The 13,630-nt window shown below is 47.4% G+C and overlaps 1 protein-coding gene across 1 annotated transcript in view; it reads left to right on the forward strand.

The window, feature by feature from the left end:
* LOC311235733 (aldehyde dehydrogenase, cytosolic 2-like) overlaps positions 1-13,630 on the forward strand; it is a gene marked incomplete at both ends in the record, with an annotated part of 150,114 nt that overhangs the window by 45,851 nt on the left and 90,633 nt on the right. Inside the window, 1 exon segment of the mRNA XM_084323199.1 lies at positions 9,485-9,589. Coding sequence (XP_084179325.1) covers positions 9,485-9,589 — 105 coding nt within the window.

Raw genomic sequence — 13,630 nt, forward strand, 5'->3', positions numbered from 1 at the left:
CACCCCAGTTTCACCCTCACCATAGACAACTCCTTGGTTTCCCCTTCCCCCCAGGTCAAGATTCTGGGTGTCGTCCTCGACAGCACCCTATCATTCCATTCCCACATCAATAACATCATCCGGTCCGCCTACTTCCACCTTCGCAACATCAACCGCCTCCGCCCTTCACTCACTCCTAACAGCGCCTCAATCCTGGTCCACTCCCTCGTCACTTCCCGCTTAGATTACTGCAACTCCCTTCTCTTTGGTCTCCCCCACAAACTCCTCCATAAGCTCCAACTGGTCCAGAACGCTGCTGCCCGTATTATCACCAGAACCCCTGTCATCAGTCACATCACCCCCTTCCTACACCAACTACACTGGCTTCCCATTAAACTCTGCATAGTCTACAAGATCCTCCTCCATACATACAAGGCCATTCACAACCTCACCCCTCCATACCTGTCCGACCTCCTTCATATCAACATTCCCACCCGGTCCCTCAGGTCTGCCTCCTCCATCAACCTGACCGTCCCCCCAGCCTGTCAGAATGGAGGTAGGTGAATTCCAATGGGTGAAGGCAATCACAGAGACAGAGAGTGTTTACTCTTGAACAGGTTCGACTTTAATAGTAAGAACACAGAGTAAATTCTAAGAGAGACAAGTGCTAATAGCACAAGTGGAAAATAAGGTAAATGGGAGCTTATTGGAGGTCCAGAGTAGAACCGTCCGCGTTATCCCCGAACGCAATTAGTGAAGACCTGACAATGAACAAGCAGAAGAGAGGTATGTTACATAGACACCAAATACCAACATTCCACACACACCCCCGTGACAGCCAATCAGGAACCACCCCTAAGTGACAGCACTAATTGACAGGGAAATGACAGGTGACAAGCCCAGTGACATATGCCAGGAATGTGGGTGGTCACCGACCACAGTCGGTGTCCAGAACGTAACAGTACCCTCCCCCGACGAACGGCACCAGATGTTCACCTAGGAGCCTCGGGATTCAGCCGCCGGAAATCAACGATCAGGCTGGGATCTAAAATATCCCTTTGAGGCACCCAAGAACGCTCTTCTATCCCGTACCCCTCCCAATCCACCAAGAACTGAAACCCCCTACCCCTCCGCCTACAACCCAGTATCCTCCGCACCGTGTAAATGGGTTGACCGCCAATAAACCGGGGCGGAGGAACCACAGGCAGTGGCGGGGCCAAGGGCGATGAGAGGAATGGCTTCAACAGGGACACATGAAACGTCGGATGAACCCTCATAGAGCTCGGAAGTCGTAGCTTGTAAGCCACTGGATTAACCCGATGAATCACTTTAAATGGTCCTATAAAGCGAGGAGCCAGCTTCTTGGATTCCACCCGGAGAGGGAGATCCCGGGTGGAAAGCCAAACCCGCTGCCTTGGACGGTAAACTGGAGCCGGACGACGCTTACGGTTAGCCTGCCGTTGGGTACTAACCGAAACCTTCTGTAGCGCCTTCCGAACCTGTTTCCACGTCCTGCGACAGCGAGCCACATGTGCCTGGGCCGAGGGCACCTCCGCCTCCTGCTCCTGCTCGGGAAACAGAGGAGGTTGAAAACCATACTGGCACTGAAAGGGAGACATACCGGTAGAAGAGGAGAGAAGGGTATTATGCGCGTACTCAGCCCAAGCCAACCTCCTACTCCACGTTGCCGGACTACCGGCAACGTAACATCTCAAGACCCCCTCCAAATCCTGGTTGACCCTCTCCGTCTGCCCGTTTGACTGCGGATGGAACCCAGACGACAGACTGACAGAGGCGCCGAGGCCGGCGGCAAACGCCTTCCAGAACCTGGAGGCGAACTGAGGACCCCGGTCCGACACGATATCTACTGGCAGCCCGTGGACCCAAAAGACATGCTGTATAACTAAATCAGCAGTCTCCCGGGCCGAAGGAAGCTTGGGGAGAGGGACAAAGTGAGCCGCCTTAGAGAACCGATCAACCACCACCAAGATGGTGGTGAACCCGTCCGAAAGGGGAAGACGAGAAATAAAGTCCAGAGATATGTGTGACCAGGGTCGTTTAGGAATAGGAAGTGGTCGGAGGAGACCCGCCGGTGCCCGTCGAGAGGTCTTACTACGTGCGCACACCGGACAGGCCGCCACAAAGGAACGCGTATCCCCCTCCACTGTCGGCCACCAGAACCTCCTACGGATAAATTCCAGGGTCCTGGTTGCCCCTGGGTGGCTGGTGAGGGATGACGCATGTGCCCACTGTAGCAAGCGTGATCGCGCCACCTTGGGAACATACGACCGTCCCGGAGGACCCCCACCAGGATCGGGCTCCCGCGTTAGCGCCGACCTTACCACCTTCTCTATGCCCCAAGACACGGGTGCCAAAATCAAGGCCGGTGGAATAATGGGATGGGGCTGCTCCTCCCGACCAGGAAGATCAAACTGGCGCGACAACGCGTCAGGTTTGATATTCTTGGAGCCGGGTCTATAGGAGATGGTATATCGAAATCGTGTGAAGAACAACGTCCACCTGGCCTGGCGAGCGTTAAGGCGTTTAGCCCCTTGGATGTAAGCCAAGTTCTTATGATCAGTCCAAATAATGAAAGGATGTGCCGCCCCCTCTAACCAATGTCTCCACTCCTCCAGTGCCAATTTGATCGCCAATAACTCCCGATTACCCACGTCGTAATTACGCTCGGCTGGTGACAGACGGCGAGAAAAAAAAGCACACGGGTGCACTTTCCCATCCTTTAAGCATTTCTGAGAGAGCACCCCCCCCACCGCGACGTCAGAGGCATCCACCTCCACAATGAACGGAACCTCCGTGTCATGGCGGATCAATACAGGAGCGGATGTAAAACGACGTTTAAGATCGCAGAAGGCCGACTCAGCCCTAGGCGACCATTCAAAGCCAGGGAGAGAGGCCTTAGTGAGAGCTGTTAAAGGATTGGCTAAGGCGCTAAAGTTGCGAATAAAGCGCCTGTAAAAATTTGCAAAGCCCAAAAACCGTTGTAACCCCTTGAGCGACGAAGGCCGTGGCCAGTCCAAAACTGCACTCACCTTGGCTGGATCCATGCGCAGATCGCCCTTCGTCAACACAAAGCCCATGAAGGACACGGTGTCCGTGTGAAACACACACTTCTCAGCCTTAACGAATAGTTGATGCTTGAGGAGACGGTCTAGCACCTCCCGAACGTGCATTTGGTGTTGCACCATATCGCGAGAAAAAATCAGGATATCATCTAAGTAGACAAACACCGACACCCCAATCAAGTCTCGCAGCACGTCGTTAACCAGGGCTTGGAAGACTGCCGGAGCATTAGCCAAACCAAAGGGCATGACCAAATACTCATAGTGCCCATTGGGTGTGTTAAATGCAGTCTTCCACTCGTCTCCCTCTCTAATCCTGACCAGGTTGTATGCATTACGTAAGTCAAGTTTAGAAAAGACCTGTGCCCCCTGTAAGCACTCAAAGGCTGTGTCCATGAGAGGTAAAGGATATCGGTTCTTGATGGAAACGTCATTCAATCCCCTATAATCAATGCATGGGCGCTGATCCCCATCTTTTTTATCAACAAAGAAGAAGCCAGCGCCGGCAGGGGAAGTGGAAGGGCGTATGTGCCCCGCAAGCAATGCCTCCTCTATGTAGGTGTTCATGGCCAAGGTTTCGGGGCGTGAGAGAGAGAACATTCGCCCGCGAGGCGGGGAGGTACCGGGTAGAAGATTAATGGGACAGTCGTATGATCTATGAGGCGGAAGTGCTTTAGCACGCGTCTTGCTAAAAACGTCCGCCAGGTCCCAATAGATCTCAGGCACCCCTATCAAATCGGGATTAGAGGGTAGATCAGAATCTGCCACGCTCCCCACCATCCTGGAGAAAGAGGGAGGAGACAAAAGAGAAGAGGGGGGGGGAGACAAGGGTTTGGGCAAACTCCCGCTGACGATCGACTTGACGTCGGCCGCCGTTGAGAGTTCGCCCGTGCTCCAATTAATGACACGAACACATGACGACAACCAGGGATGACCCAACACCATGACAGAATAGGGGGAAAAGATGACAAAAAATGTAACCCATTCCCACTCCCCACCCGCCACCCGGATGTGTAAAGGAACTGTGCGCTGGGTGACGCTCCCACTGCCCAGAGGCCGACCGTCCAGGGCATAAACTGGTAAAGGAACCCCTAAATCCTCCACTGGGGTTCCCCACTCCTTCACCAATCCCACGTGAATAAAATTGCCCGCCGCCCCTGAGTCAATGAGAGCCTTAGTTCCCCTAATGTCACCCCCACAGTTGATCGCCACCTCAAAAAATGTACGAGAATCCGTGGTTTTGGCAGGAATGAGCCCACCTGCTGGCGCTTTCTCGAAGCCCGACGGCGCTCCTTCCATTCCCGATTGGCGCCGAGCCGATACAGCCTGGACCCGACAGCTGCCGAAGCGGTGACCGGTGCGGCCGCAGCGGAAGCAGCGTCGCTCTTTGATGAAGCGCTGCCTCTCGTCGTCCGAGAGCGACAGCGCTCCAAGCTGCATGGATTCATCACCCAGTGGCCCACTCGTGTAATGCATGGAATTATCAACACCAGGAGAAGAAGGAAAACATACCTGGGTGTTGTTGACATGCTCCTTCTCCCTCTCCCGGTGCCGATTGTCCATCTTGATGGTGGTGTTGATCAGCACTTCCAGCTGCTCGGGGATCTCACGCGCGGAGAGCGCATCTCGCATCCGCGCTGAGAGTCCCCTGACGAACAGAACCACGCAGACGTTCTCCGCCCAAGCTGTCTCCCGAGCCAAGATCCGAAAATTTATAGCGTAAGCTGCGACCGTGCGGAGGCCCTGCCGGCAGTCGAGAAGACGACCACCAGCCTCGAAGATCGAGAGTACCCGGGAAGTATCGAATACTCTTCTCAATTCCCGGGTAAAGGCGTCCAGACTGTCGCAGATTATCGCCCCCGCCTCTAATTCCGCCGTAGCCCAGGAGAGAGCTTGACCGGTGAGCAGTGTGATAATATACGCTACCTGTGCTGTCTCCGATGGAAATGATCGTGGTTGCAGCCGGAAAACGAGTAGACACTGGGTGATGAATTCCCGACAACCATCCAGTGATCCGTCATAGCGAGCGGGCGCCTGCAGATGTGGCTCGTGGGACCGTTCCTGGACCCCGAACACCCCCCGACTCTCCTCTGCGTGGAGCGCTGCTTCTCCCGTCGCCGACTGAACACCAGCCACTCCTTCTTGGGCTTGTCGGGCTGTGGCCAACGCCGACTGCGCCACCGCTTAGGATGATCCGACGACCCCGTTGAGTCGGATTAACTCGGCGCTGACCAGCTGTTGATGTTCCTCCATCCGTGTCTGGGCTGCTCCCTGCGCCTGGAGCATCTCCATGATGGCCTCCATGGAATTCTGATGGTCAGGTCTTCTGTCAGAATGGAGGTAGGTGAATTCCAATGGGTGAAGGCAATCACAGAGACAGAGAGTGTTTACTCTTGAACAGGTTCGACTTTAATAGTAAGAACACAGAGTAAATTCTAAGAGAGACAAGTGCTAATAGCACAAGTGGAAAATAAGGTAAATGGGAGCTTATTGGAGGTCCAGAGTAGAACCGTCCGCGTTATCCCCGAACGCAATTAGTGAAGACCTGACAATGAACAAGCAGAAGAGAGGTATGTTACATAGACACCAAATACCAACATTCCACACACACCCCTGTGACAGCCAATCAGGAACCACCCCTAAGTGACAGCACTAATTGACAGGGAAATGACAGGTGACAAGCCCAGTGACATATGCCAGGAATGTGGGTGTTCACCGACCACAGTCGGTGTCCAGAACGTAACACCAGCCCGTCTGTCCACCATGGGGTCAAGAGCCTTCAGCTGCTCTGCCCCCCGCCTCTGGAACTCCCTCCCCCCCGACATCAGGAACATTGACTCCATCATTTCTTTTAAAACCCACCTCAAAACCCACCTTTTTAGGCAGGCGTATGTCTGATTTTATTTTTCTTGTCTGATTTTATATATTTTAATTTTTTATTTTAATGTACTGTGATTATGAATTTAACTGTTTTTAAATTGTTGTACGGCGACCTTGAGTGCCTTGAAAGGCGCCTTATAAATAGAATGCATTATTATTATTATTATTATTATTATTATTATTATTATTATTATTATTATTATTATTATTATTATTATTATTATTATTATTATTATTATTATTATTATTATTATTATTATTATTATTATCCACTTTACGACATGCAGATGCATCTCGTAAACGACTCAGCGGAGGCAAAATGATTGATTGAACGGATTGTATTGAAATTGCGGGAGTCTGCTCTGCATTTCGATTGGGCGGGGAAAGAGTTGATACCTCTGTGTTGATTTTGTGACGTCAAGGGCATGTCTTTGATGTAAGGGGGGGTATACAAATATTAAGAACAAACTAAATTCATATTTCTTGTTTGAAGGAGTATCTTGGGTCGGAGGTCGGCGCTCTCAGAATAGGACAGTATAGTAGACAGTTCTACGGGCCACTTCTGAACCACTGATCCAGAAGAAGACACTAGAGCACACGGCTCACTTCACCGTTTCATTGATAAGTGGTCTTACCAATAAAATAGTCAATAGTTATCAATAGCAAAGTGAATCGTGGGCTCCTTTGGGTTCATATTGATATTCTGTACCCGCAAAAAGCTAAAACTAAAGGCTGGCTGTCACAAAACAGTCACATCTAGAGACCTCAAAACCTACTCTAGCGAGGCCTTTAACCTTGAACTGGAGAGTCTGGACTGGTCAGATGAACTCAATGGTACACTGGTTGAAGAAACTTGGCTTGGCTTCAAAACCAAATTTTCATCAATACTAAACAACATGGCCCCCCTAAGAACCACCAGGGTAAAAAATCGCGCTGAGCCATGGATGCACACTGAAATACTGACCGCTATGAAAGCCAGAGACAAAAAATGCTCTGAGTTTCGTAAAAGTCAGTCAAAGCTTACCAAAAGCACGAGCAGTGAACTCCAAGACCACGTGACTGAACTCAAACTAGAAAGAAACAGACTAAGAAATGACGTAAACTCCATGATCAAAACTGCTAAAAAAAATTTCATCAATGACAAAACCGAGGAAAACAAAAATAAACCACGTGAACTTTGGAAATTACTCAACAATCAACTAGGCTGCAGTAAAAAACTCAAAACCAGGTTCTCAAACATAAACATAAAGACGGACAACACGCTCATCACAGACAAGCTGGATGTAGCCAATTACTTAAACACTTTCTTCACAAACATAGCCACAACACTGGTAAACAAACTACCCTCCCACTCAGGGCAGTATGGGGTAGAACACATAGTAGCATACTACAAGAACCTAGGCATCCACAAAGACGACTTCAAACTGGAAATAGTAACTACAGATGAGGTACTCAAAAAACTGAGCGCCCTCCAACCAAACAAGGCCACTGGCCATGACAACATCCCCTCCAAATTCCTCAGAGACTCAGCAGCAGCCATCACCCCAGTCATCACACACATAATAAACCTCTCCATAAAACAGGGACACGTCCCCAAGGACTTCAAAATTGCGAGAGTAACACCCCTGCACAAAAAGGGCAGCAAATTAGACCCGGGTAACTACCGCCCTGTTTCTATCCTTACATCCATCTCGAAAGTCATGGAAAAAATAGTATACGAACAGATCGAAAAGTACCTCGCGGAAAAAAATCTAATCTACGAATTCCAATCTGGCTTCAGAACATCCCACTCCACTGACACATGCCTTCTCTACTTGAACGACCACATCAAACAAGAGGTGGACGCGGGCAAATACTGCGGCATGGTCATGCTGGACCTACAAAAGGCCTTCGACACTGTCAATCACACCATTCTGATTGACAAGCTAAAAGCAATTGGTTTTGATAGTTTATCAGTGAGCTGGATACAATCCTACCTGGAGGGGAGGGAACAGATGGTGGAAGTAAACGGTACACTATCCCCCCCCCTCACAGTGAGCTGTGGTGTTCCACAAGGAAGCATACTAGGACCGCTACTATTCCTAATTTATGCAAATGACATGTCGTCAGCTTGTGACTGCAACTTGTTCCTGTTTGCGGACGACTCAGCCCTGCTGGTCTCTGACAAGAACAAGTTACAGGTTGAAAAAGCCCTCAGCTCGGAACTAGGCAAAATCTGCATATGGCTCGCCGACAACAAACTATCATTACACATGGGCAAAACAGAGTCCATTCTCTTCGGTTCAAATAACAAACTCAGCAAGACCGACGGCTTCTCGGTTACAGTGGGTGACAATATTATCACAAGGAAAGATGAAATTACCTACCTGGGTTCCATCCTAGAGGCTAATCTTTCCTGTGACAAAATGGCATCCAATGTAATAAAAAAAGTCAACCAACGAACGCGATTCTTGTACCGGATCTTCGCTCTGGTAAACAAGAATACCCTGAGGACTCTAGCAGGAGCACTCATTCAAGGGTACTACGACTATGCTTGCACCTCATGGTACCAAAGCACCTCAAAGGCACTAAAAAACAAATTACAAACATCTCAAAACAAGCTAGTCAGACTACTACTTGACCTGACTCCTAGAACCCACCTCACCCCTGCCCACTTTGACAACCTAGGATGGCTTAGAGTAGACGACAGAGTACAGCAACTTGCAATGGGCCTGGTCTACAAGATACACTACGCGACCAAGGTACCCATGTACATGTCAAAATACTTCCCAAAGGTCAGTGAATACCACGATCACAACACCAGAGGGAGCTCCACAAATCATGTAAAACCCAGATTCGGATCAAACAAGGGACTAAACACGTTTCGCAATTATGCCACATCAATATGGAACGCCCTGCCTAAAGCTGTAAAGGAATGTGAATCACTACCCACCTTCAAAAACACTCTCAAAAAAACACCTACGTGAGACTGCAATTCGAAACTGGCCCCTACAAATGTCCTAACCTAGTTGTACAGTAAATGACCAAGTAAGGCTTTGTCAATATTCCAATGTACAGTGTAAAATGTGTGTGTGTCCCCTTCCCAACCCCCCCCCCCCCCCACCTCCAATGTACAGCCCTCACCCAACCCACCCAACCCCACACCACCCAACCAACCTCCTCCAATGTACTGTTTCTATGCCAAATGTATATACACTCCTTTTCTGGACACTTTTGTATCACAAACAGTACTGTATTTGCAAATCTGATATGTCATAAATGTATAGATGTAGCAGTACTGTCTATCTGTATGTCATGTATGTCATATATGTTATGATGAATTGAAAATGGGGGACCCTGATGTAAACAAGTCGAAAGTCTTTCTCTTGTCTGCATCCCCTTAACAATTGTATGTATTGAGCTGTACTGTACTGTACCCATTCTGCAATCTGTTAATAAACTTTTCAATCAATCAATCAATCAGTCATTGAGAAGTGTTTCTATAATACTTGTTATTCACTCAAGTCATTTGTGTCATTCTCCTTCCTCTAACGTCGGTGTCTCAGCTGTTCATCAACAACGAGTGGCAGGAGTCCAGCAGCGGGAGGAAGATCCCTGTACAGAACCCTGCTACCGGAGAGCTGCTGTGTGAGGTGGAGGAGGCCGGCGCAGTAAGAGTTAACTCCACACCGGGGTCTGGGGAGACGATTGTTTTCACCTTTATTAAGTTCTAAGTAGGGATGTTCGATATTGGCTTTTTTAGCGATATCCGATATATCGATATTGTCCAACTCTTAATTTCCGATACCGATATCAACCGATACCGATATATGCAGGGTTTCCCCCCCCAAAAAACTGAATCATTTCAGGTAATTAACATTACATATCTATTGTTGTGGAATTAACACAACATTATGCATACTTTTGAGAATAAATAAAATAAGAATTTGTTCTTACTTGCTTGCCTGGGTAAATAAAGGTTAAATAAATGGTTTTAAACCGATACCAATAATTTCCGATATTACATTTTAATGCCAATATAATATCGGTAGGCTGATAATATCGGAAATCCCTAGTTCCAAATGAGAGAGGATGAAATCAAAACCTGATCGTAGGTTTCACTCTCTTGTGTTATTTATATCCGCGTGGTTGTGGCATTATGGACTAAATCAGAAGGGGGTCCCTACAAAATCTTATCAAATGGGGGTCTGTGGCCTATTGTGTCTCTATATTTGGACGTCCCTGAAATAAAAAGGTTTGGAAACACTTACTCTAGTATATACCATGCATACATGTAGATGGTTTATTTATATTAGCAGCTGTGGAACCCCGGTCTCCCGCACCGCGGGCGACATCGCAGACCACTATACCAAGAGGTGAATTCACTTCTAAGTAATGTGTCTGGATGCCTTTTAAGGGGAGTGAGTTTACTTGCAGTACCGCTACGTGCCACAGTCACTTCACAACACATGAAGTCCATCGTGACTGTGGATATACTCACGGACCTCCGTTACACTCACCCCCCTAAACTCACACCACTCAAGGCATCCGGGAATCACGGCACTACTGAAGCCGGTCTCGTATTGCTCTGCGTTGTGTTTCAGATTCGACCCCTGTTAACACTTTCGTGGCCACTTGGATCCGTCTAAAATCACTCTAGACGGCCAGAATTTCATAATAGACTTGCATAATCCGTGGGGCTGTTTGTAGAGCTAAATCTATACTTTATAGTATTGCTATCTGTCCATTCTCATTGTCAATTGACACCATAAACCGTCCCTTCAAAATGGCTTAAGGAAATAATTGTTTCATCAATACGTTCTCATTTTATAGTGTCTTGAATATAAGCGTTATAAGGGATTTGGACTAGTATATTTCCTGGAAGGCGAGATACAGGGCGCTAAGCTACTAACGTTAAATCCAATGGCATTTTGGCTATACAGAAGCTACAGTTAAAACTCAAACTGCATATGATCGGTATGATGGTCCACCATGAATGCATGAAAAGGGGGGGGGGGGGGCGTCGTTTCTGATTATTGATTACCAATAACCGCGTTAGCCTCAGTAGCCACATACGCTGATCGGGTGGATGGCTATCATAACAAGCCCTGATCAGCATGTAATTTACGTGAAAAAGATCTTACCGTGGGCCGGTTGGATCCCCCAGAGCATTTGCCCTCAAGCACTTGCAAAGAGATTAAATTAATGCATTCTCAACCGACTACGATTCACTCTCAAACGGATGATTTCCAAAATACTGTTAGGAACTGGTGTAGAGACGGGAGACAGGAGAATGTTCAACCCCATAGGGAATTTAATTATACGTTGCAAAAAAGGGGGGAAAACAAGTGCGGTGTGTGTGTTGAGCCCGGCGGGCGGGTGACTGTGACCGGTGGAAAGCACGGGAGGGGAACTGTGAAGACACAGAGGGAGAAAAACTAAATTAGTCTTCACAGGACAAAAACTCAGGCATACGGGGAAATTCACGACGACAAAAACACTAATAGAACTGGACGTCAAAAAACAACGGGAAGGTTAGGTACACGGGAACACAACGGGAGGAGGATAACACAAGACAAATGCAAAAGACATTACTATGAGAAGGAACGTCAAAGATACTTTCCAGGCCATCTTATACGAAGATCTGACGCTGATGCATGGAGATCCAGGTATCTTGTAGGGTGGTGTGGTGATTAGCACGCAGGTGCGGAGTCTCCATCCATCAGCGTGATGATTATCGCCTGTGCCGATTGCGCGCTCGTAGGGTGTATGGGACGCGTGTAGCATAATGCCAGCGGAAGAGTGCAAGAGCGCTTCCGCATTCTTCGCCGCGCATGCGCATGAGGTCCTTGCTTAGTTCAGACGCCCCATTCAACACGGTGAATCCCAAACTCGAAACTCCGTTAAGCTCCAGAGAGAGAGGCTGAAAACCGCCAGTTCTTGCCCGACGGATGGGAGCCGAATCGCGGATCCGAGTTTTCTGATGAATAGCCCCAAAACATGGAGGTCGCGAACGGCGCCGGCTTCGCTGACCAGAGCTCTCTCAGATTCAAAGTTTTAATCGCAGCCTGGAACATACATGTTTCGGAACCAATGTGTAACTAGACAGTTACAATATAACATTTATATTAATTAACCCAGTTAATGCCTTAAGAGAAAGAGTCTGGTGGTCAATTACTATGGAAATGTTGTGTCTTACTAATAATAACTAATTCTGCGGTCAATAGAAGTCTCTGTGATACTTTCTGAATATGATAATGTGCACCTTGTTGTGTATCCTGTTTATTTTTCGTCATTATTATATTCAGAGTTAATTATATTGTTTACACTGTCTTTCTTCTATAACCCTGCCCATTCCCAAATCATATTCAGAAAGTATCACAGAGACTTCTATTGACCGCGGAATTAGTTATTATTAGTAAGACACAAAATTTCCGTAGTAATTGACCACCAGACTCTTTCTCTTAAGGCATTAACTGGGTTAATTAATATAAATGTTATATTGTAACTGTCTAGTTACACATTGGTTCCGAAACATGTATGTTCCAGGCTGCGATTAAAACTTTGAATCTGAGAGAGCTCTGGTCAGCGAAGCCGGCGCCGTTCGCGACCTCCATGTTTTGGGGCTATTCATCAGAAAACTCGGATACGCGATTCGGCTCCCATCCGTCGGGCAAGAACTGGCGGTTTTCAGCCTCTCTCTCTGGAGCTTAACGGAGTTTCGAGTTTGGGATTCACCGTGTTGAATGGGGCGTCTGAACTAAGCGAGGACTTCATGCGCATGCGCGGCGAAGAATGCGGAAGCGCTCTTGCACTCTTCCGCTGGCATTATGCTACACGCGTATGGGACAGACACGGAGGGTGAGACAGACACGGAGGTGTGTGATGGTGGCAGAGAGGGTTGTGGAGGAAACCATAAATATACAATGCAATGGTTTGCTGCTCCCTTTTCATCTTGTAAGACAAATGCAGGACAGCATGCCGATTCTGTGAGACAGTAAAGTAATATTGAATACAATAGGCTATGTAAGAAAATGGTTTACATAATGTATAACTAATTAACTAATTTCTTTAAAGCACAGTAGGAAATCTAGGCCAAATTGCTAAGCAGCAGAAACACTGCAGAACCGAACATAAATTGTAGGCTGATTATATCTTCATAGTTGTTACTGGGCACCATAAGTGTTACGAAGGATCAGATTAAGTTCTCAAGTTCTCAAGTTCTTTAATAGTTGTCATACAGAAGTACAGAATACTTTCATACAAAATGCTTCTTACTGTTACGCTCCAGAGACTGTGCTAGACAAGATAGTATCAAATAACATAATAACATAATATAGCATGAATTTAGAAGAAGAATGAGGTCACAGTTGTTCGGTATAGACATATGTACAATGTTCTGAGTTACCATATAATATACAATACACAATACTATGCAGTGTACTAATGTACAGTACTATCTAGTGCAAAGCAGAAATGGGATGAGGTACAATTTTAGGTACAATTTACAGTAAGGTGTACGAGTTGTAGTGCAATCCTTCATCCATAAATATAAAGTGTGGGGAGTGGGTGCTACAGTGTGTTTGTTTAAAGTGGGTGTGTGCTATAAAGTGTGTGTAGTGGGTGCTACAGTGTGTTTGTTTAAAGTGAGTGTGTGCGTGTGGATGTGTGTGCTATGTGTGTTTGGTGGTTGTTGTTGTGTAGTGTTCATT

Source organism: Notolepis coatsorum (assembly GCF_963971535.1).
Source record: "Notolepis coatsorum genome assembly, chromosome: 10".
Lineage (NCBI taxonomy): Eukaryota > Metazoa > Chordata > Actinopteri > Aulopiformes > Paralepididae > Notolepis > Notolepis coatsorum.